Source organism: Rhinolophus ferrumequinum, chromosome 8, assembly GCF_004115265.2.
Source record: "Rhinolophus ferrumequinum isolate MPI-CBG mRhiFer1 chromosome 8, mRhiFer1_v1.p, whole genome shotgun sequence".
Classification (NCBI taxonomy): domain Eukaryota; kingdom Metazoa; phylum Chordata; class Mammalia; order Chiroptera; family Rhinolophidae; genus Rhinolophus; species Rhinolophus ferrumequinum.
In genome coordinates, this window is record NC_046291.1 from 46967425 (window position 1) to 46993822 (window position 26398).

The following is a 26398-nucleotide window of genomic DNA, read 5'->3' on the forward strand; positions in this document are numbered from 1 at the left end:
TAGAATAATTATATAGCATACCTATTTACTTTAGAGACAACTTTCATATATAGTGTTTCAATTTTGTTTACATGGTAAAGGACTATTAGGGTGTGAACTATTCTTTACAGTTGAGGAAACTGAGTCTTAAAGAGTTGTGTGGTTTTTTTTCCATTCCTATGACTTACATATTTTATAACTGGAAACTTGTATCTTTTGACCCCTTCACCATCCCTCTTCCCTGCCTCTGGCATTCACCAATGTGTTGTCGGAGAGGTTTGATGACTTGCTTAGAGCGGGTAACTGACTGAGCTGGGCCTCCCAGTCTGATTAAAATTTTGTGTGTCATGATCTTTTCACTATGCTGTATGAGTATCCTGAAGCCTCCTGGCACAAAGAGAGCACTCAAGCCTCATCCTGTCTAGAAGGGTACACCTAGTTACGTGAAAGTCAGCCAACAATGGGGATACCGTGGTCCCAGTGGGGAAGTGTGACCTAAATCTAGTCTTGTGCCAGCATGGAGAACTCTGGTATGGAGAACCTAACCTTACGTCCCCTGGTGATGGCGGTGTAGGCTGGCCCAGGGGAGCACTGTGGCACCTGGCAGGGGCTGTCACATCACTCATAAACAGGACTAAGGACAAAATTGGTTAAAATGTTACTGTTGAATTTTAACTCAAAAGCTCCTTATATGGTTTAATAGGAGAACAAAATAGACCCTTGTATTGAAACAAGCAAATGCTTTCTATGGGACTCTGGATTATAAGTGACAGTCATATTATAATAAGAAGAAAGTCTTTACTGTTAATGAACACAAAGTTGTTTTCTCATGTCTGATCTATTTAATTGATATTCCCATCACTGAAATAGACTAAGAGGTATACTGGTATATTTGAACTATATTGTTTCAACTTTTAAAATCAATATTATTATGATTTAAAAATACAATAGAACTTTATCTTTTTAAAATTATTTTTGGGCTTCATAGTGTCAAGGCATATACTCCAAGGATAGGAAGCACTTTTTTTTTGTTGACTTAGAACTTACAAAAGCAATGGTTAGAGTAACTGTGTGCCTGCCATTACTTAAGTAAGTAAAATACAAGATCAAATGGAAAGGTAGAAGATAAAGACGAGTCTTGGTATGATCCTTACAATTCTCATGATCAGGGTCTGAGACTATGAGTATAAGTTCATCTATTGTCATAAATTATTACCTACACATGGGAAAGCAATGGATCTACTGTCTTATCTCATTCACCAGATTTTTACTGAATAAAATATGTATACACGCATTGATCTAAGTAAGCTTTTTGGATTCAACAGTGAACAAAACAGACAAAAGTCATTTCCCTCTTGAAACTTACAGTTCAGTAGAGGAAGACAACACACAAGTAACGTAACATACAAATAACATTACAAGTAAATATGGGGCAACAATATAGACCCAGATGCTTAGGAGAGTCCCAGTATATGCTTATTGTCATTGAATTCCATCCAGTTTAACATAGTTACAAGATTTTATTTATTTTAATTTTATATATTTTTAATTTTTAAACTATTTTTAGAAATAATTTTAGATTCACAGGAAGTTGCAAAGTTAGTTCGGAAAGGACCTGTGTACCCTTCACTCACTTTCTTTCGACGTTTAAAACATGTACAATTATGATGGTATAATATAAAAATCAGGAATTTGTTATTGTTACAATGTATATACATAGTTCTGTGTCATTTTATTACACGTACAATGTATATACATAGTTCTGTGTCATTTTATTACACGTGTAGGTTAGTGTAGCCACCTCTGCAATCAACCTACAGAAGATTCCTTTACCACTAAGATCTCCCTCTGCTACCCCTTTATATTAATATGTATCCCCAACCCTGTGCAAACCCTAAACCCAACAATGACAAATCTGTTTTCCAACAATGTAATTTCACCATTCAAGAACATTATCTAAATAGAAGCATACAGTTTTGACTTTTTTTTTCCATGTAGAAGTCTCATTTATTTTGAATCATTTTTAAATCAGTATCATTTAGATGGATTCATTACATATTTAGAATCAGAAAAGTAACATCAAATAACTAAATAATAGCACAGAAAATTAAACTGAAATAGCAAAATATACACACAGCTTCTGAGTCGTAATTTCAACAATCAAAAAGGGTTATTCAAAATTCTGTGTGAAATCAATCACAAATAAGGACTTACTATCTGATTTGATATTTTTAATTACTGACTTTTCCCAGGTGAAGTATACAACTTTTTGTTTGTTTTACTTCAGGCTAAAATATTAACTCATTATAATATGTGCTACTGATGGTAAGGTGTCAATAGCAATAAAAATTAGAGATGTTTTCCAAGAATCAGTTTTTAATTTTGCATGTGAAATGAACATGGCACTTATACCATCTTATATTTTTTGTTCAGCAATATCTTTAGGAGCTGCTGGGATATTAAAATTAAATAAAAATGGTGCTCTAAATGTGGAATTTTAATCCTCCAGAAAAATACTGGTAGAAAGAAGAGCAAAGAGATCATAGAGGTAGCACCTTCAATACCACAAAGCAACTCACTGAGTCTCAGTTTTTCTGCTTTGTTTATTATAATGCTACTCTTTGGTCAATATTTTAAGATTGCTATGTTTATTTTGCAAAATTGACATTTCCTTTGTTCTGGAATGTCAGTTATCTATAGTCCCAGTTTTGTAGGGCATCAGCTACTTCACAGCCATTTCCAACAAATGAACCAGTCTTCTGATTACTTATTTTCCCATTATTCCTCTCTTCCTTATTTAGTCTCTTTAATGCTTAAATAAGTAACTTTCAGATTTATAGCTTATTCCCAAAAAGAGTAATAATATTGAAGTTAATTTAGTGCTTTCTGTGAGCTAGGCTCTACTCTAATCTTTTTACATGAATTTATGAATTTAATCCTCATAACAACTCTCTGAAATAAAGGCTAATATTATCCTCAATTTATAGATTAAATAATTCTCCCAGAAAAATCACATTCACAGTTTTGACTTTTTGAAGTTGACTTTTTTCATTCAGCAGAATGTCCTTGAGATCTAGCCAAGTTGTATCCATAGTTCATCCTTTTTTTATTGCTAAGTAGCTTTTGGTGGTATGGATGTACACAGTTTGTTTAACCATTCACCCATTGAGGTTCATTTTACTTGTTTCCAGTCTTGGCTATTATAAATAAAACTGTTATGAATATTCACGTACAGAGTTTTCTGTGGATTGTAAGTTTTTCAATTTCTCTGGGATAAATGCAATGGCTAAGTCTTATGGCAGTTCCATGCCTATTTTTGTAAGAAAATGCCAGACTTTTCCAGAGTGGCTATACCATTTTACATTCCTGCCAGCAATGTTGAGAGCTTCAGTTTCTCTGTATCCTTACCAGCATTTGATAGTATCATCGCTTTTTAAAATTAGCTCTTGGGTGTGTGCCGCAATATTAATTATTAAAGCCTAGTCTCCTACTGGAGAATAATCATTTTACTTTTGATGTGAAGCAAGGTGTGGAAGTGAAAGAATAGAAAGTGAAAGAGAAAGAAAAGATACGAGTTTATGAGTAGCTTTACCTACTTGAACACTGCTATAAGCTTTTCTGTATGAAGTAAATTTTATGCAGTTAAGCTGGAATTACTGACAAAAGAAAAAGAAATGTGTGGTATTGCACAATCTAAGTACACAGTAGCGAGGCCACAGTGTTAATTGGTCTTTGTAATGACTGTGTCTCTCGTCATTAATGTTCTGCATATATGAACTATAGGCTATGGTAGTCATTTATATTTTTTTAATATGAAGGTGCTTCGCTTATCAGTAGTGTAGACCATGAATTTATTTTATTGACTCCTCGAGTCCTAGGGAAACCCGTCAAGATGAATAGAAATATTTGGGGTGTGTATTATTTGGATTTGTATTAAGCATTAGGATCCAGAGCGACTTTTGTCTTATAATCATAAGTAGAGCCATGTAAACTTGTAACATTGGCTCAGTGGACACAGTTATATTTTTGAATTACCAAACAATAATTAACAATGACGAAGCACAATGATCTGAACGTGGAGCTGCGGGAGGCCAAAGGAAGAGGGGCATAGTCTGGCTACCGTAAACTGGATATTTGTTTGTGGTTTTCTTTTAATTTGCTCCTAAGGAATTATTATCTGAAAAAAATTTAATGACCCATCTTCTCAGAATATGAATTTTAAAGCACAGGTTTACTTTTTAAATATTTAACTTCATTTCAAATATATTTAAATAAGAAATATCATACTGTCCTGAAGGAAATACAAAACTGGATAAAAAAGTCCTTGCTCTCACCTAGCTTATAATCTATTTAAAACTTGCTCATTCACAATTGTATTATGCAGTGAAATGTAGCATCCAAGTTAGAAAGGTGGAAATAAAGTGACAAAGGAGTCTAGAGGAAGGTTATTGCTTTTGGCTAGGTGAAGAGAAAGGATACGTGGAGATTGGAGCACTTAGGTTGGGACGTGAATGCTAGCAGGTTTTGGATAGGCAGAAATGAAACTGTAAAGTATTCTAGCCGAAAAGAGCAGTGAAAGCCAGGGCAAATTGTGGTGTTTCGTGGAAGAGACTGACAAAAATAATAGAACTTAACTATGTACTAGTCTCAAAAGTTTCCAAAATTTCCTTCTTTGCTTTCAAGTATCCTAAGTGGCTTCAATTTAGTGGTAAAACTAAGATTATGTCTATGACTAGAAACTCTACCTGTATTCCACAGTCTGTGTTACATATCAACTCTGCCCTATCAGGAAAACATATACAGGATATACCACATATATTTGCTCTTTTAGAAAATTGCTATTCAGGGAACCATTTAATGCTCCACTGAAGAGAAAATCCATAATCTTTTTCTGCTCTGCATAGCAGTTGAGGGCTTGTATAATGTCCATAAAATATACTATCCTTAAAACCAGCAATTTCAAAGCTACACTTAAAAAGACAGAGTATATTTTTCAAGTGTCACGAATATCCTTGATTTCCTATTCTTTTGGAATCCAAAGGGAAAGTAGTACCTTTTAGCATCTCTTTAAATAACCAGCTTTATGATGTTTGCCAGAGTGTCTTTTTCTCAGATCCAATTCCAAAATACTTTTCTGAGTTTAATGACTAACCAAGTGGAAGAAGCAAACTTAAATTAAGCTGGTTTTGACTGAATCCTGAGGCAAGCCATTTTTTATGGATTACTCATCTTAGAAGCTTCATACCTCGTTGTGAACATAAAGTCTGCTTACACTGTAAACTGGACGTTCCATTTTGTTCTGTTTAATAACTGTCTTAAAAAAACATGTTATTACTGCTACTGTCAATTAATCTAAGCGTTTTACTTGGTGACTGCCCTAAGGCTTCTTCAACCTGAGAATGGATTTTTTAATCTGAAAATGTCTTTTCCCCTCAAAAGGACAAGAAATCAATTTTTTTCTTTACACTTTGAAAATAGATTGAGTTATTTTTTTTTTTTGCAACTCAGTGTCTAATTTTCCTTTGTGATATTTTGTGTAACCCAGCTGCCACTTCTTCAAGTTTAAAGATGGCATCAAGGTGAAGGGAGGGCCTTATTATGCTCTAAAGTAGGTGACAGGGACTGAAGTTCTAAAGAAGGGCTCAGAAAAGATGAGAGGTGGGGACCTAGTGTGTTTAATTCATCAAGGACAGAAAGAAAGGATTACCACCCACTTCAGAGAGAAAACATCTTTCTCCCAAATGAAGACCTAAGTAGAAGCGGCAGCTCATTTGTAAGATGGGTTTCTCCAGTTTACAAAAGGAACGATGTATCTCCTTGGCACAACTAACACTTTCAAAATGTAGAACTAGAGTTATTTATTTATTTGTTTATTTATTGGCAAAGGTCAACCATTATTCAGATACTGATCAAGAACGTGAGATGTGGGGAAAGTGGGACTAACAGGCCACGGTAGACACTTACTTTTGTTGTAATTATCAAAAAGTTCAAAATATCTGGATTGAAAGTTTTATAATTATAACCTACAAGTATTTCTGTTGTGTGAAAATTGAAATTCAAATGAATAGACCGATACATTTTTCCGCATTTTATGTAAAATCTCCCCATTACATTTTATGTAAAATCTCCCCAAGTACCCATTAAAGTCAAACAAACAAAACCCAACAATTCTGAAGCATGGGGTCTGGCATAGGGAATATATTTTATACCTAAAGTTTGCCTACGGGATGGTTCATCCAAACTTCACCATTTCTAGCAACTTCTACCCTTAGAAACACAGAGCTGCAGAAGCTTATAAAGTCCATCCTATTCTAGTCCTAACCCTCCACCATGATGCGAACCCACACGCTCCAATCTCAGCCAGAATTCAACCTATTTTCCTCTAGGTAATAGTTAAGTCATGCATTAAAAAATGTCTAGATATTAATGTGCTATTCCTCTCACTTCACTGATTCATTCACCGGTTAATGAAAAAGCAGGTACTGGATTAGATGCAGGAAATACCAAGATGAGTACAACATGGTTCCTGTACTCAGGAAGCTTCTATGAAGGTGGGAGAATTTTTTGTAACTTTGCATTTGAAAAATTTCAAAAATACAGGTATTTTTCTCCCAGATTTACTAATCGTTAACATTGTTCTATATTTGCTTTCTCTTTCTCTCTCTTTCTCTCCTTTGGCAGACATCAAAGGATGGGTATTTAAACAAGCCCAATATGTTTGGAGGGGCTTTAGCAGAACACATATAAAAACATAGTTATAGTTTTAAAAACAAATATAGGGGAAAAGGAGAGTACAGGAGGGAATCATGGAATTCTTTCTAAAATTATTTGCCAGGTTTGTACGGGTGGGTAGACACCTGAGCAATAGGAAAACCATTTACCAAGGTCCCAGGACCAACCCAGCGTGGAGCATTGGTAGAGCAGAAGTAGTTATGTATGGTTGGACCACGGGCTAGGGAGAAGGGAAAAGGGAAAAGGGTCATAAGAAAGATAGGATGGACAAGTAGGCAGTTACCAGATCATGGAGGGCAAGGTATTCCACAGACAGGAGGTTTCTCTCTATCTTACGGTTGATGAGTTGATGAATAATTATTGATAAGTGTTAGGCATGTAGTGGCCTGCTTTGTGTACTGTGATTGGAACTTTGTAGAGAAAATACCTAAGTTAAAGAAAAACTACTGTAAAGGAGAAAATTTCAGACACCCTAATAAGCCTAGAGATAGAAATATTTTGGATACTGATGGGCTTTTAAAAGCCGTGATACTCACCCATGAATAGATGTCCTGTTTTCCACCTGCAGAAGAATGGATGTGTGGAAAGATGCTTCTAAAATATGGTTAGAATCAAGTGAGGAGTTTTCTAAGCAGCAGAGATTTCCAGTTATTTTACTCCACATCTATTGAGTCAGAATCTTCTGGACTGGGAGCCAGAATCTGCATTTTCCAAAATCTCCCCCACAAGGCACTGGCGCTGCCGGTTTTACTGCTGAGATTTGGGAGCCCTGAGCTGCAGAGGCAGGTGAGGGGGGATAGAGGTGCAAGGGTCTCTGCAGAGGGCTCGGACCTGTTCAGTGCCCAGGACAACAGTAAATTATGCTCCGGGAACACATTCATCACATCCTCCCGCATTGTTCCAGCCGCCATGTCATGTATCCTTTGTGTCTTTGAAAAATATCACAAAGCCAGGCACAAGGTAGGGGCGCCACAACTACCTGAAAAATGAGTGAAACATTGCTTAACAAGTGTTAGCAGAGAAGGTGACTAGCAGTGTGGTTGTGTATCTTTGGCCAAAACACTCTAACATGCCAATTTATTAAAATAAATGATGTAGATAGCCTAGAGCCCAGATATTTACTCAGACTTTCAGCAATTGTGTTAATTTAAAAAAAAGAAAATCAAGACTCAGCCACTTGATAAAATGTCTGCTTTAAAGAAGATAATACAATACAGGAACATGCCATCCGTCACCTTGGGAACACTGCCACACTGAGACTTTGTGCCCAAACTAAGAAAATGTGTTCCCTGGTACTCTTTCTGAATCAATGATCACTACTGTTTGATTGTGACATATCATTCAAGTGATGACAGGTAGAGATAATCGAGTTAATTCAGATATCTATTAAATAATGGAGATAGGAAAAATCATTTAAAACTAAACTTGAGAGTCATCTCATGATGTTAATTTCAAAAGTGTTTTGAAATAAATGTTACGAAACATTTTATTTCTTTATCTGGTAAAAGAAAAGATCACATGACTTACAATCATTAGTTGACATTTTATTATATATTTCCATAAGTGTTGAGTAAATGAATGATTATTGCGTTGCAGAACCATGAAATTCAGTGGGACCTTCCAAGTCATCCAGTTGATCTCTTAGATGGAGGTGGACATCCCCTGCAATAGCCTCAGAGTGGTCGTTAAACCACTATTTAAACACTTTCCTAAGGAAACCCCCACTATTTTCCTCTCATGGGGTTTGTTTGTCAGATACAGACATAAAATCAAAAAAGCTGATAGCATTGAACAAAGAAGCATTCACATTGTTTAATTTTCTTTTTCTCTCCCCTCCACCCCCATGAATGTAAGATACAAACAACAAATAACTATTGAGTGAAATCTCAAGTAATATCTATCTGCCAATGAAACGCCAATGAACAAGTTGGCCTTTGTTCAGGGATATTTGGGGAGAATTCCAGTCAAAGAATTTATTGAGGAGAGACAGAGAAGAAGGCCACGGGGCATGATGGCCCCTGAAGGGTGGTAGCCTTGGAGCTACCTGAGAGGAAGGCTGCAATGATGGCTGTACCGGGTAGTTGACACCTGGGCAATACCAGGGGTGCCAAAAACAATGTATATGCATGACCTGTATTCATCTTTTGTTATCGGTATATATTATTACAATTTTAATACAGTTTTTCCTTTCTTAAAATGTCTATACATTGTTTTGGCACCCTCTGTAGCTAGAGTGGTTTCCTTGTGGCTGGTAGAGGTATATCTTCACTGGGGTTACAAAGAAAAGAGAAATGAAGTGCCATCTCATCTGGCAGATAAGAAGGTACAAAGTATCACACAGAGGTAGCTTATATTAAGAAATACACACAGGGGGCGGCTGGTTAGCTCAGTTGGTTAGAGCATGGTGCTAATAACATCAAGGTTGCCGGTTCGATCTCCACGTGGGCCACTGTGAGCTGAGCCTTACTTGAAAAAAAAAAGAAAGAAAAGAAAAGAAAAAAGAAATATACACAGTATTGAAAGAGGAGTATGGATGGGATGCACGCATCTCATACCTCTAGTATTATCATTTGTTACCTCTGGTAACAAAGGCTGTTTAGAATGCAGTGTGTTTGTTTATTGCAATATTAATTTTTGTTGTTACTTTTCCATAGATAACTCACATATGTAGGAAACCTCTAAGTATATCTCATCTTTGGATTAACTTGCTTTTATTCTATTCTTAGCTTGAATAGAGCACTCTGAATCTTCTCTGAATTTTGATAAGTTTGATAATTTCAAAACTCTCAAATAACCAAAAGAAATTTTGTGGCTTTTAAAACGAAATTCTACGATCCTTTTTACTTTGGAAGTATTTTAGATTACCTGATAGAGAGGATGGTGTGTGGTTTCAAGAAAACGTCAGAAAATCAGTATTCAGATCTCATCTGTAAAATAGAAATTTCATATGGCATCTTCATCCTGACTCTGAAATGTAATGATTAATAACAAAAATGCTTGCCAGTAGGAGTAGAATATGGTAGACAATAACTAAAATATGTATCGATTCAAAGATTATTATATTTATAGGTAAAGACATAAGTCATCCATTGGCAAGTGACTATTATTCTTAAAAAATGATCATTATTATGCATTGTATGATCAGTTTTGAAATAAATTTATTAAGAGTTATTAGCATTAGAAAAGATGACTGTAACCATTGATTAGAATATATTTTATATCAACATTGACAGTGTAGTTGCAATAAGGACAGAACATGTTTGTTTTCACACATTTACTTATTTTAGTGGGGGATGCCCTAGAGATGCATAAAAAGGAGTATGTAGATGTCTTTTGAGTCATTAATATGGTCCTCAGCCAAAGGGAACTACAAATCCCAGAATGCAACATTCCATTCTTATTTAAGCATGGATTTCAGAAACTAATGGACCAAAATTTGGTGATAGTTGGATTTCCAACAATACCTAAAATGCTAAGACTTGAACTTTACCCAACATAGACTTTTGGCAAGTTTGCTACATTTCTACATTCAATTTTAAGTAGTGAATGTTGTGAATGTTTATACTATCTCAACAGCATATATGATACAATTAATTTTTCATACATAAAAATTAGTCATTTTATCATAGGGAATCAGTGAAAGATTTAAGGACAAAGCAAGTAACTGTGAATTTTTCTGAAAGAAAACAATTCTTTTAAAAATATATATGTGTGTGTGTGTGTGTGTATTCCTTAAAATGAGACATTGTTATTTGAACTCAGATTAAAATATCTACTCTTTGAACTTTCACCATTTCTGAATTATTATTGTAGGCTATAGTGATTGTTATGTAGCCTCTTCAGATCATATCAGAAATAGATTTTTATTTCCTATTAGAAATATAGGGTCATTTAGTTTTATTGCTAAGTATCTCAGTATGTTCTCCATCCAGTGGTTTTATAAATACAAAATGATAATACTAGTAAGAAAGTACACATAAACATAATTAAAATAATAGCTAACATTTATTAATGCCTACTGTATACCAGGCACTGTGCTAAGAGCTTGCTTGCATGGATTATTTCATTAATCCTCACAAAACCCTAAGAGGTAGGTATTATTATTATTGTTCCCAATATATAACAGGTGAATGAAACTTAATAAGACAAAGTAGCTTGTAAAATGCATGGAACTATTAAGTGGAGCCAGAGTGTGTACCCTAGATTCTGGATCTAAATCACTATGTTATGCTGCATACCATGCATCTTAAGGGAAACATTGTTATTATTTGTAATGTGGCCACTTGAGGCAAATTCTTATCCACCATTGGAAAAAAAACACCTCAATGTGCATGATTTTTTTGTTGCCCAGAATGTATCATCTTTATACTGGAAAGATAGAAATTACCTGAAAATTTTCTTCATGAGTAAACTTTTGTTTCCTCTCTGTGAGAAGAAAAAATTTGAATTGCATCAATAAGTGTTAGAATAGACAGGTGAAAAATATCAGGGTAATTCAGTCCAGAAGCAAGCATTGAGCAAAAATGGTATTTATATAGTTTTCAGATTGGCTGAATGCATCTATCAATGATCTGAGTACTTGCTCAACTGTTCCCTTATGTTTCTGGCAGTATATCTTTATATATCTGTTTTGATTCCACAAGAATAGCAAGAACTCTGTGTGTTTATGAGACGTATCATTTTGATGTGTTTGTCATGCTTCCTGGGAGCTCTCCTCATCCATTATACTGTCCTCTCTGATCTCAACCTTCTCACATCAAACTCTGGAATGACCTGGCTCTGTTACGGTAATCCTGCCATTTCTGCCTTTGCTTCCGAGGTTTCCAGATTTCCAAGGTTTTGCTATTCAGCGTATCTCTCCCCTCTTTATACTTCCTTCCATGATCTTTTCAGTTCAACCCTGTGATTTTTCCACTTGAACTGGCTCCCTCTTCTTACTTTCCACAAATGGCACAATCACAAGGATGGAAAGGCACAAGTGGTTGTTGTCTGTCACAATGTATTGCTCTCACAGCTTGTCAGCATAGAGCATCTCTGGTGTTCCTTGCTCTCTCTGCACTGCACATCAGCAAGTTAGGCACCCCCCATTCCCGCTCACCCCCCACTTCCTCTATCGCATGTTTCTCAAACTGTGCTTTCCAGATCCCTGGGAGTTCAGAGATGTATTCTCAGAGATATTTGAATACATAAATCATTTCAAATGTTTGATGATTACCTTAAAATATTTAATATAAGAATTTCAATGCTTATACTTGTGTTTATGTTTTTCATTTTATTGGTGCCAGTGTTGTGACAATTTGACTTTTATGGTGGATTCTCCAGCGGGAGCCCACAAACTTGTTTTCTGAGTTACTGAGTTCTCAAATTGAGAAACAGTGCTGGCAGTGGGCCTGGACAAATGAGCAACCACTCAGGCCTGGCTACTCACTCCTCATACATCTGTTGTATACAGTTCTTCCTATGAGCTTCACATTCTGCTGTGCTCTGGGAATTTAAAACGTCCTGTCCTCAAGGATTAGTGGGGAAGTCATATACATTAAAAAAAAAAAAAAACTATTTTAATGCCACCAGCAGTACACAAGGTTTCCCTTTTCTCCACATCTTTACCAGCACTTGTTATTTGTTGACTTTTTGATAATAGCCATTCCAACAGGTGTGAGGTGATATCTCATTGTGCTTTTGATTTACATTTCCCTGATGATTAGTGATGTTGAACATCTTTTCATGTGTCTGTTGGCCACTATATTGCCATTTGTGACAACGTGGATGGACCTAGAGGGGATGATGCTAAGTTGAAATAAGTCAGACTGAGAAAGACAAATACCATATGGTTTCACTTACATGTGGAATAAAAACAAAACAAGCAAACGAAACACAACAGAAACAAACTCATACATATAGAAAACAAATTGATGGTTGCCAGAGGGGATGGGGTGGGGGGGATGGGTGAAAACGGTGAAGGAGACTAAGAAGTACAACATTCCAGTTATACAATAAATAAGTCATGGGGATGTAAAGTACAGCATAGGAAATATAGTCAATAATATTGTAATAACTTTGTATGGTGACAAATGGTTACTAGACTTCTTATGATCATTTCATAAGCTATATAAATGTCCAATCATTATGTTGTACATTTGAAACTATTAGAATATCGTATGTCAACTATAATTTTAAAAATGAATAATTATGAAACAAAAAAGACAATTTTAATATATTGTGATAAACCTAATCAGTTGGTAAAAAGTTTCTGGAGAACATCTTAGCAATTGCATCAAGGACCTTGAAAATGTGGGATAACCCAATCATTCATTCCACTTTTAGGAATGTATTTTGGGAAATAAGAGAGATCCATAAAGATTTATATGAAAGGATAAGAAGTCAAATGAAATGAGGATTGTTGGAATTTACTCAGCCTAATATTGCTTACAATAGTTAAAAATGGAAACCAGATTTAACAATATTTAACCATGGGGGAATACTTAAATTATGGCATCTCAATGGGATATTAGACATCCACTAAAAATAATATTTCTAAAAAATATTGAAAAAGAAAAGATTCATAGCATAGTGTTATTCAGAAAACAACACATAGCTCTATACCAAAGGTCGGCAAACTTTTTCTGGTAAACAGTCAAAAGATAAATATTTTAGGTTTTGTGGGTCATATTGCTTTGTGAGTTGCAGCTGTTCAAACTCTGTTGTTGTAGTGCGAAAGCAGCCTTGGACAATATATAAAGAAATGGGTTGTGTTCCAATAAACATGGATGTGTTTCAATAAAAATTTATGGACACTGAAATTTCAACTCTGTATAATTTCCATGTATCATGAAATAGTATTATTAAAAATTTTGTTTTCAACCACTTAATGTAAATGGAAAGTGTAAAAAACACTTAGCAGACCACACCAAAAGAGATTACAGGCTGGCTTGGAGTGTGTGTTATAGTTTCCTGATCTGTGTATGTGTGTATATAAAACCATATGAATAATAATGGCGGTTACCTCTGGGCAGTGGGATCATTGGTGATTTTTATTTTTTATGATTTAAAAGTTTTCCCCATTTTATTATGAAATTACATTATTTCCATAATCAGAAAAATAAAAAAAAAATAACTCACTATAATAATTGCTATGATAATGCAAAGCACTTTAGAGGGGCAGATATCCCGGACCCAGTGTGGGTGAGGAAAGGCTTACTAAAAGTGTCAACCCCTAAATAGCGTCTTGAAAGATGAGGAGTTATTTAACCAAAGGTGAGTCACAGGAAGGAGAAAGAAGAGTGGGAGGCAAGAAGGGAAAGCATTCTAGGCTGAGACAAATGTTAGGCTGTCGGGAGGGCCGGAGGGTTGGGGAACCACAAGAATTTCAGAAGGCTGGAGAGCAATGTGAGAGAATGAACAGAAAGAAGACTACAAAGGGAATCGATCACTGAGGGTCTTACTCGCTATGTTTGAGCTTTGAATTCTATCTTAAAATCCACTGAAACATTTATGAGTTGCTGAGTGACATGGTTATATTTCTGATACAGAAAGATCTACATGGCAGCAGGGCTGAGAATGGATATGCTAAGGGGGAGCCTGGAGGCAGGGGGCCAACTTGAGAGGCTGTTATAGGAATTCAGGTGAGAAGTGATGAGAATCTAAACTGAGCTAAGGGGGTGGAAATAGAGGAAAGGGGAGGTGTGTAGGAGGCTGACTCAATTGACTTTCATGGCTGATAGATCTTGGAATTGAAGGAGACGTGAGGGAGAAAAGAGTAAAGATTGTCTTCCATGTTTCTGTTCCTGAAAGCCAGGAGAGTTGGCAATATGGTGGGTAAGATGGCATGATCGACTTACGATGTTTTGATTTTGAGGTAGTTGTTGAACATTTGGATGAAGATTTTCAGTAAAGTTAAAAAATCAAAAGAAATTAATTATTTAGACAGTAGTTATAGTCTTACTTGTAAGTGATTATGCATTCACTTGGAAAGAGGTATTGAGTAATTACTCTTTCTTTCCATCCTACCCTCCCATGGATTAAATGGAGATACAATCTAATCAATACTAGTGGCTCATTGTGATAATCCATTCAAACTTTGTGGTCACTTGCTCTCTACCCCTTGGAATGTCTTGAAGAAGTCGAGTATAGTTTGGAAAAGTCACACAAATGATGTTGATATAATATCCCCAGCCCCACCCCTGACACCTGCTTGAGAAGGAAAGAGCAAAGACCATGGTCTGCTGGAAAACCTAGAACATTTAAAAACAGGCAGAAAAAGTAAACCTTTAAAAGAGAACCAAAGCACAGCAGGAAATCAGAATGCGTTAGTAGCCAATGGAAGAAAAAAATTTTTAAGGAGCACAAAGAAGTGATTGGAGGGGATTACTGGCGTTGGCAAATGTGAGGTCACTCTGGACCTCTACAGGGATATTTCAACAGGATGGTTGGGATGGAAGCCTTTCACGTATGTGTTGAGAAGTGGCTGGGTATTAAGAAAAAGAGAAAAAGCTGAAGGCACTGAAGAAACGAAGACAATACAATCCTAACTAGCTGTCCCCCTCCCCAGTCGTTCATATCTATTAACACAATCTGTACCATTTGATTAAGAGCTGATTGAAAAATTCTTGCTGGATGAGTGAAAGCATTCTTGAATAACTTCAGGTTCTATTAGATGTTATCTTCTCTGAACCATAAGAGTCATTAAGAGTATTACTGTATTGTATTTAAACAAGTAACAATTTGGTGTTAGCTTTAGTGGAGGACAGAGAGCACCCTTTCCATTCACGTGAAACATTCTCTACAGATTCCTGTTGATTGAGAATGTTGTTAGTATTGTGGGAATCATATAATTTTGTTTAAAACTATAAAGTACTATACAAATATTATTTTATATTGCAATATTAATACCGTACTGATAAAATGAGATTCCTCCCCTCTCTTAGGTGTGTTTTCAGATAATAATTTATCTTTTTTACTTCATTTTTAAAATAGTCTTCAAGTGCTCACTTCGGCAGCACATACACTAAAATAGTCTTCAAGCTGAAAGAGCTTCTTCTCTCCATTTAGACAAGAAGCCCATCTAATAGCCTACAGCAACTGAGAGATGCAGTTTGAAGAGATGGAGTGAAGCCCCAGGCTCATTTCAACTATTCAAAACGATATCCTCACGTTGCCTGGTTTTAATTTCCATAGTACATAAATCCTATGCAGTTTTCAAAGAACTCTTCAAGTCTAAATAAGAAGTGAAAGAGATAGAAGACTTGTAGGGTATTGTCATTTTCCTCAGTTGGAAAGCTGAGAGGTGTAGCAGTCTGGGGAATGAGGCCAGTGTGTGTCTGGTCCAAGAAAACTTTTTCTAAGCTCTGTCGAAGGGTTTCTTCTATAGGTGATGGAGTACTGTTACTCTAGAATGGGTGCCGTGTTGTAGTTTTGTTAGAGAGGCTTCTAACAGCATGTGAAATAAAATCACATGATTTTCAAGAGAAAGTGAAAGAAACCTCTTAGACCTCTCCCATGCATTCTACCACAAATATTTATTGAGATCATATTACAAGGTCAGACAATTAAGTTCATGAACTCATCCTAGAAAAAGTGCTACATACCTCATTGCTGAATATCACTACCGTCACCTTAGAACTACTCCCTTTGGGAAGCTATGCACTGACAACAGCAACTAGTCCACCCTTCAAAGCAATTTTGGAACTCTTTTTCTGGAATGGCCATCGGAGCTGTCGTATTACCCTTGATGTCCTGAATGTCATCAAAATGTCTTACTTTGAATTTTTCCTTTATCTTTTGGTAAAGAAAGAAGTCATTGGGGGCCAGATCAGGTGAATAGGGAGGGTGTTCCAATATAGTTATTTGTTTACTGGCTAAAAACTCCCCCCTCACAGACAGTGCCATGTGAGCTGGTGCATTGTCGTGATGCAAGAGCCATGAATTGTTTCAAAAAGTTCAGGTCGTTTTCATCTTCTTCACACAGCCTTTTCAGCACCTCCAGATAGTAAACTTGGTTAACTGTTTGTCCAGTTTGTACAAATTCATAGTGAATAATCCTTCTGATACCAACAAAATGTTAGCAATATTGCTGCAACAAGTTCGCGAACTTAATGTCAGACCTCATGTGTGCAGGCAGTCAGTGTTTCTCATAGGGTGGATGTCTGATGGGACAATCCTTCATCAAACCTCTGCCCCACAAACTGCACAAATTCATCATGACGACTAAAAATGGCCTCAACATGTTTTCAGCCCCTCTTTTGGGGCACTTCTGCTTGAAAACCAATGATAGGTGCTAGAGCTGTAAATATGAGTCAGACAGAACCTCTGTCTCTTACGTCTCCTTTACAGATTTGAAACCATTATTATTAGCGTGCCTGGGGTGTTGTGCCCTCTCGCCGTCTCCATTAGTAAATCACTTGCATTTGTGTTTCAGGCTACCTGACTGATACACCTTCCTCCTTGAGGGGAAGAGAGGAGAAAGAGGTAGTCTCCTTGGGGGGCTCAGCGACAGGCATTAAAATAGAACAGTATTTCCTCAGCGCTGGCAGCATATGAATGAGCACCAATTCAGAAAAGGCCTGACTGATAGCGTGACATGGTACACGGGTGACCATGGAAAGCTGGAGAACACTAAAAGAACTGAAAGCCTTCCTAATGCCTTTACTAAGCTGCAGACTTATCACGGGGACCCAAGTATTATATATCCAAACACCCTGAGGGTGGATTTTAGCTTTGGGCTCAGATGTTCCAGTCAGAAATCTCACAGAAATATACCTCACCTGGCCATTATCCTGAGATTTTGGATTGGCTGAGAAATATTCCTGTTCTCTGAATCCTGCCCAGTTCACTCTCTTTGAGTCCCTCTTTCTTTCAGTATTTCAGAATTTCCTCCAGTATTCCAGTATTTCAATGCCTTGGGAGCATTGGACTGTACTTGGCCTCTGATCCCAGCACCCCAAGAGCCATCTAAAATCCCAAGAGAGTTTGGAGCAGACAGTTTTCTGCCAATCCTCAAAGCAGGATGTCTACCCGCTTTCTTGGAGAAAATCTCAAGTGTAACTTGTACCAAATTAAACCCAGAGGGTTCGGCAAGAAGGTTTTGGCCTTGGAATTCCAGTGAACAGAGCATTTTGCAGTTCACAATAGAGGTCATGGGAGAGTCCCAAGGAAATATTGGAAACCAGAATTGTAGTCCTTCAAGCTGTTTGCCCCTAAAACCTCTGCATCGCTGATTTATGAAGTGTCACTGCAGTAGGGAAAGAACAGTACTGAGAGGAACTAAGTTGTATGGGTTCAATAAGGCTAAGAGAAAAAAGTACTTTCAAAACAATCCTATTAGCTATAGAAACAGCCAACTTTCAGATTTATCTATCACCTTCATGTCAAATCTGAGAAATATCCTAAAAGGTTAATTGTTCAGTTGCTTTGCTCTAGAATGAATTCATTCGCTGTTATTTCTTATTCTCTTCTGCATCTCCACCATGGAATTATCAAGTTCTCCTAATTTCAGTTCTTAGTACAGCCTTTGTCACAAAAATGAGGTTTATTAAAATTTAAAACTCCTAATATAATCTTTTTCTTCTCTTTACATAATCTTTTATTCCCAAAGATTTTATTGGGGAAGGAGAACATGACTTTATTGGGGAACAGTGTGTACTTCCAGGATTTTTTCCAAGTCAAGTTGTTGTCCTTTCAATCCCAGCTGTGGAGGGCGCAGTTCAGCTCCAGGTCCAGTTGCCATTGTTAGTTGCAGGGGCTACAGCCTACCATCCCCTGTGGGAGTGGAACCGGCAGCCTTGTGGTTTAGAGCCCACTGGCCCATGTGGGAATCAAACCAGCAACCTTTGGTTTTAGGAGAACGGAGCTCCAACCATCTGAGCCACCGGGCTGGACCTCTTGACATAGTCTTGAACTGACACCCATCATAAATAGAAATTGAGGCCAAGTTGTTCCATTTTAATGATAAAAAGTATAAAATTAAAAATATGCACAATACAAAATTAACCAGCCTTTAAGATAACCTAAAGTCTTGTCATATGACAAGCAAATGCTTAGATGTTATGCTTTCAAACAGCTAGATAAGAAAGTATATTCATTTGACCTAACTCTCTTGGCAATTTAGACAATCATCTGCCTGGCTTAGCCTAAATACCAGAGAGAACAGAGCTGGCACATATTCAGTGGACATCTCTGAAGAGGTCATTGACATGTTTAATCCAATCTGCCTGAGACTTTCTTGAGTTAGCTATGAAATTATCAGGCTCTGGTCTCTATATATGTTGTTTTGTTGCATTATGAATTTTATTTTCCTTCTTCATTAAGCACAAGAGAACCTTGGATGTATAATGTATAACAAATAATTTTACATGTGTAAATGTATCTGGCAATTCTAGGGTAACAATCCCCCAACAGCATTGGCTCACAGTCACTGATGTATTTCTTACATTACATGTTGGCTTCATTGTAATTACCATTCAGTTTTGCATGTCTGCTTTGTTCTAGGATTCAGACTGAAGAAGCAGCCTCTTCTATGAAAAGAGAAATGGTGGAATCACTCATTGGTTCTTAAAACTTCTGCTCAAGAGTGGCACACAAATCTCCTGTTTACATTTCATTAGTCTAAGCAAGTCTCATAGATAAGCTTGTTGTTAGGACACATGAGGGTATAAGCCTTTTACAGAAAGAAAAAGCAATAACTGGGAAGAATTATACAATTAAAGTGTTTTATGTGTCTTGGGACATAATTTGAAAGTGTAAGGAGGGAAAGAACTGTTCTAGAATTCTAATTGGAGATAACTCAGGCCAACTGTTCCAGTACAGCAATGGCATGTTTTTGTTTTTCTTTTTTTGGAGTAGGTCCATTTTATGTAATTGCAAAATGAACATAGCATTTCCCCAATGATAAAAATAATATATTTTTATTATTAAAAAATTCAAAACACACAGGAAGATATAAATAAAAGAGTAAAATTCATTAGAAAACACCTAGGTAAATTCCAAGAAAAATGAAAATATACATTCACACACAAACTTATATATAAATATTTATAGTAGGTTTATACATTATAGTCCAAAATTGGAAACACCCACATGTCAACGGGTAACTAGATAAATTCATTCAGTGGAATACTACTCCACAATAAAAAAGGATACATGAAAGAGTATGGATGAATCTCAAAAAACTTTATGCTGAGTGAAATAAGAAGATAACATACGATGTGGTATCATTCATGTGACACTCCAGAAAAGGCAAATCTAAAGTGACAGAAAGCAGATGAATGTCATCTTGAGGCATGGAGTGGGCAGGGTTGATTGATGGGGTGGACTATGAGTAAACTTTTGGAGTGATAGAATTGTTCTTTCTTATGGTGATGGTTACTTAGATGTATACATTTGTCGAAACTTTTGAAAAGTACATGAAATGGCTGATTTTATTATATGCAAACTATAACTTCAATAAGGTTGATTTCAAAATTATTGAAAAATCTACAGAGAGCCTCACTGAGTATTAGTTATCTTGTAATTAGCCTATTCATTGAACTTTGAAATTATATGTATTTTTAGTTGATTTTCTGGGTGTGCTAGATAACCAATCATATCCATTTCTTAAACTTATCATATGGACTGACAATTCCAAAGCAATGTATAATAATGGGGGATGGGATCCTTGACTGTATTCTTCCTGTTATTGATTTTCTACTTCAATTCCATTGTGGTCTGAGAGCACACTTTGTATGATTTTTATTCTTTTAAATTCGTTAAGGTATATTTTATGGTCCAGGATATGGTCTGTCCTAGTAAATGTCTCATGTGAGCTTAAGAAGAATGTGTATTTTGCTGTTGTTGGACAGAGTAGTCTATAAATGTCAATTATATCCAGGTGATTGATGGTGTTGTTTAGTTCAACTATATCCTTATTTTTCTGCTTGCTGGATATGTCAATTATTGATGACGGATATTGACATCTCCAACTGTAATAGTAGGTTTGTCTATTTCTCCTTGCAGTTCTATCAGTTTTTTGCTTCACATATTTTGATGCTCTGTTGTTAGGCACATACACATTTAAGATTGTTATATCTTCTTGGAGACGAACCCCTTTATTGTTATGGAATACCCATCTTAATCCCTCAATATTCCTTGCTCTGAAATCTGCTCTGTTTGAAATTAATATAGCTACTGCAGTTTTCTTTAGATTAGCATCAGCATGGCATATATTTCTTTATTCAGTTTCTTTTAAACCTATCTGTGCCTTTATATTTCAGCTGGTTTTCTTGTAGACATCATATAATTGGGTCTGATTTATTTATGCACTCTGATAGTCTCTGCTGAATCCAGGAGCAGGTGGGCAAGAGCAAGTAAAGCATCTCAAAGCTTTTCTACCATTTTAAGTTGTCTTTTTGTTGCTTTAGTGTTTCTCCTGTTTGCTGTGAACCTTTCACTACTTTACAGAGTTCTGACAGTGTTGATGAAGATAGTTTGTGCTTGCTTTCTCAATATTTCTACAGAGGAATGGACCATTGGAGCTATCTACTCTGCTACTTACATTTGACATCAGATGTTTTTATATTTCATTTGGATTTTCAATGACCCAACTTTTAAAAATCAGTTTTTATGTTTTTCTCTAATTTGTTGATTCTAATTTGTATTTAATTTCCTTTAATTTTTGTTTTATCTTATTTTCTATAATTTAGGCTTGAATGTTAATTTACTTTTTCTTTCTTTAAAAATAAAGTTGTCTAATGCTATGATTTTATCGGAGAATAAAGTTAGCTGTATGTTAGGTTTTCAAACGTAGTAGCCTTATTTTTTTTTCTAAAAAATATGTAATTATAGTTTTATTCTCCATTGTATCTAGGAATTATTTTATTAAGTATTATCTTAAATTTTCTAAGAGATTTGTTTTATTATCTGGAACTTTTATTGTTTATTTCTATTTTTACTGCACTGTGATCTGACTGGGTATATCTACTTTAAATATTTTAATGCCGTTATATAAAGGTTCATGAGTGCCCTTAATGTGGATTGAACTATTTATCAATATAAGATGCCATTTTTTAATCTCAATAATTTTTATTTTGATTTTTAATTTGTCTGAAATTAGTATTGCTAATCTCCTTTAGTTTGTTTGTCTTTGCTTACTGTATCTCTTCTCTTTATTTTCAAAAGTTATGCCATTTTAATTAAGGGATGACGCTATCAAACATAAATTAGTTGATTTTTTTTTTCCTTATTCTGAGAATGTCTTTTAGTTGAACAAGTTAACTCAGTCACCTTTTTGGTGTTAATTCATATTGATCATATTGCTATCATTATGTTTTGTTTTTTGTGTGTGTCCTGATAAATGTGCTATTTTTCGTTTTATTTGTTGTATTTTGCTCTATATCATTTCAGTCCCCTTTTCTGCTGATATTTTGGAACTCATGCATATTAATATTTTTAGTCTATTATATTTTTTTAAGTTGTGCCTTTATTTTTGTGCCAACTTAAACAATGAAATAGAATCTATGGGATCCTCCTCCCATCCCCAAATCAGACAATTATGTAACCACGTGTTCTCCTTAATCTCCCATATTTTGTTCAAACAGTCTGTAATGTTGGTTACAGATATTCTTATTCTTTACATTGTAAATATTCTCTTTCAATAACTTAATAATGTTTATATTAAGCTTCACAAGCATATTAACAATTACAATTATTTAGAATAAACAGTAAGTTTTACTGGGTTGATTTCTAACAATTTTTTCTTGATTACTCTCTTCTGGATGTGTTCAAATTAGTTTTTTTTTTTTTTTTAAATGTGAGGTTAACACAATATTCTGTACCCCTCAGGATGCAGGTGTGTACCTTTGATACATCTCTAGTGTTTGCACAATATTTATTTAAATATGAATGCCTCTAACCTGGCCATGCTTCCTAGTTTACCACAATCTCCACTGCTCCCTCCTCCTTCTTGATCTACCTGCCTACATAGCAATTTGTATTTATAAATTCTCTTCTAGTCTTTCCTAGAGTACGCACAACTTCACATATTCAAGTGTCTGAAATGTGATCCTGTGTTCTTACATTGAGTGACACTCTGCCTTATGCCTTTTTGTTTGTCTGTTTTTCTTTGGACTTAGGCTTTGGAAGATCGGGTATGGGAACTCTTGCAGGAAGCAGACAAGACAGCTGAAGAGAACAAGGATCAGAGTCAAGTCTATGATGCCATGGCTAATACCCTGGGCGAAGCATGGGCAGCCCTGGTCTCCATGCTTGAAAGAAGACGAGAGCTCCTAAGGTTGACCTCTGAATTTTTTGAAAGTGCCTTGGAGGTGTGTGTTAAAAAACTTCTCCCTTCTCCACATCAGAGTAAATGAATAGCACTCCTTAAAATGTTTTAGTTCCACAAACAGATATTGCAGTTGGTTCAAAAAACGGCAGAATAACCACAATATATACAACACATTTTAATTTTGATTGCAAAAAAAAAACTAAATTGTTAATATTTTAAATGTAGGCCTTCAAACAAAACTAAGTACAGCTCATTAAAATTAAGTAAAATAATAAGTAAAAATAGGAACTCTTACTCATAATTCATTACGATATATTTCCTTCTGTAAAAGATAGTAATATAATTACTAAATCAAACAATTAGCCCTGGTTTTAGGATTATTAGGAAATGTTGGTCTACAGTGTTCTTATTGACTAAAAGTTGTTGACTAAAACTTCCATTGCTTATGAAGAGACAATTGCAGAATATTCCATAGAATAATACCTTGTAAGCATAGCATTTTATAAAGCACTTTCCTAAGGCATATGGTTGAGTTTCTATAGTTTGAACTCATGAAAATATAAGGAAAGGAAAAAGTTCTGGGCCTAAGAAGGTCATTTCCCCCTATGATTTTTCTTAAATTCTGTAATTTTTTGAGTTCCCAATTTCAAAATGTGAGACTCAAAGAACATTATCAAAAGAGGTGTTATATTTGGTATAAGACAGTTATTGGAAATTTCACTTTTAACTTCTCTGTCAAATGGTAGTACATTCATTTTGATGTGAAAGCACTGCTTCATTATGATAAAGCACTAGCTTTGAAAAATGTGACATTTCCAAACTGAAAATTCAGGGCTTAAATTCAAAATAATGAAGGAAAGGAAACTAGTAATAGAACATAAGAATTGGGATAGACAATCTCATGCATCATGAACTCGTTTAAAAATAAAAAGGAGGAGCAAAAACTTTATTGTAACTTTTAGATTTGCTTTCCACAATTAGAACACTGAAGCCCAACTCACACTTCATTTACAGATTATCTTGGGAAAAAGTTGTCCATACAGTTTTTTTCCTGAAAGAAGAAAACCAGATGAAATATACCTACAGAGGTCAAATTAGATACATCTGATTGATTCCATCTTAGTAAGTGTATAGGTGTCAACTGTCCTTGAAATTCAGCTATTTTGAGCACAGGAAATTACCTTTTTTCAACATTAGGCTCAACGTTTGTTTCTCACTGTGTAGTAGCATTAGTGCTAGCTGATTTTCTCTATGATGAGAGATTACTTCCAGATACTACATGAAATAAAGGGAAGTACTAAGTCAACCTATAATTCAACCCAGGACTCTGATTCTTAGTGAAATGACTAATCGTTTCTTGTTTTATTCTGTTTCCAGTTTTGTGGACCACTTCACACTTAGCTGAAGGCAAACTCCTACATGATCTTCCATGCCCCTTATGTATGCCAAAGACATTTTTATTAGTGATTTAGAAGAAAAAAACAGATGAGGGTGAAAATAATAGAGTTTTTTAAAAATATCCCTCGTCACCATCTATCCTGTACAAGCTATAGAAAGAAAGTAGTAAAAAGAAAGTATCCATAAAAGTTAACAGTACCTTAGGGAAGCTTTTTCTGAGCAAAATTGTTTGTTTATTGGTTTATTATTTTAAAATTTCAAATAAGTTGAAATATAGATATACAGAGATTCCAAAACTTTTTGTAATGTTCTGCAGGGTAAAAAACAAATCACCTACAGAGTTTTATTTTTTTCTTTGTCTTTGAAGGTTTTACTCAAGAATGTCTTTAAAATCAGTTATGAGAAATGAAATGAATTAGACATGTAAATTATGTGTGGATAGGATTCCTGTATTGAACTATGTGCATGCGGGAGTTTCTTAGAAATACCAAATGACATCTTATTGCATGGTTGATAATGATTATAGGATGGCTTGTGGCTCCTAAGACTTACCATCAACAAGGTTTTTCTCTTCTCAAACATTGTACTTCTGTCTAGAAACATTGTCCTGAAGTGACAATGGTGGGTGTCCATCAGGTTGTTCTATTAGGATGGTGGAGGCCTTCTCTGTATTTCCAACAGAGACATGCTCATCAGGCTTTCCCATCATTTCATGCTGTTTATAACAGGATCTTATATGGCTATTGTACTAATCATAACACAGTAGATCTTATTAATCAACTAGTTATAAAAATATTAAAAATCACTAAGTTCAAAGAAAACAGTTTTGAAAACCTTGTAAAAGAAGACAAGCACTGTGGTAGCTTTTGTCTTTCTCACTGATCATTTGTCTTTATGAGTTTATTCTATACTTAATTCAAAGGTGAACACGTTAATTAAAATGTTCTTATAAACTATAATATTATCTTTGAATCTTACTGTTACCGTGTTTCCCCAGAAATAAGACCTAGCTGGACAATCAGGTGTAATACGTATTTTGGAGCAAAAATTAATATAAGACCCCATCTTGTCCAGCTAGGTCTTATTTTTGGGGAAACACGGTAAAAATAAACCAACTATTTGTCTACTGCTATGGATGTCCAGTATTAGCATAACCAAGTATGGTTTGCCCTTTTCTAAAATTTGTTTCTAAGATTGTTCCCCTGAAAGTTTTAACATCGCTTCAGTTATCTCCCCTTTATACTTTCTCCGTGCAGAAACACAAGAGAGGGCCGTATATTTTGACCATTTAGGGTGTCAAATTGCTATTCCTTTTTTCCTTGAAATAGAGGAGAAATTTCCATTTTTCATTCTTGCTGCATCAAATCTCATTTTATTTATTTAAATAATACATAAAATTATTGATAAAATTTAAACAAAATTACAAGTTATAGATTTAAAATCTAAACTTTTACCTCCCTTTACCCAAGTCTAACCCCATTCCTTCTCATAAATGTAACCTTTTGGTGTGTATCTTCTCAGACCACTTTCTGTGCAAATACATATATTTGTTTTGTATAAGAAATGGGATTAGACATTGCTTCTTGGCCTTTTGACTAAGATCAAGTGTAGAAATGGGCTTAGATTACGCATTATTCTGAAACTTACATTTTTCAGTTGTAGGTCTAATCATAGGGGAAAAAAATTATATTTCAATCTTCTCTCTAAATGGGTTCTGAAGTTAAATTTAATTATAATTATGTAGGTCACCAGTTAGCCGAACTTCTGTTGGTTTCTCCTAGCAAACTTTCTGGTAATTCTTACCAACTGCCTTAGAATGTTAAAAGTGGCTGTCTTCATTACATAGGACACAAAAATTTTAGTTGGCAATTTTAAGACATTTGAACAGTAAACAAGTTGGTTATTTCAGCATACATAACTTATTTCCAGGTATGAAAAAAAGGAAAGAATAATAAGAAAGCTCTTACACCAGCACTTTGTAAGCTGACTGCATGCAAACACATACCCTCACACAAACACCCTAAGCCAGCACATGCT

General features: G+C 35.4%; 1 protein-coding gene across 3 annotated transcripts in view; it reads left to right on the plus strand.

Annotated features, from left to right (window-relative positions):
- CCDC141 (coiled-coil domain containing 141) overlaps positions 1–26398 on the plus strand; it is a 179947-nt gene that overhangs the window by 20994 nt on the left and 132555 nt on the right. For all 3 annotated transcript variants that reach the window (XM_033113107.1, XM_033113108.1, XM_033113110.1), the window contains exon 3: positions 22812–23003. In XM_033113107.1, the coding sequence (XP_032968998.1) occupies positions 22812–23003 (192 nt within the window). The remainder of the gene's footprint in view (positions 1–22811; positions 23004–26398) is intronic.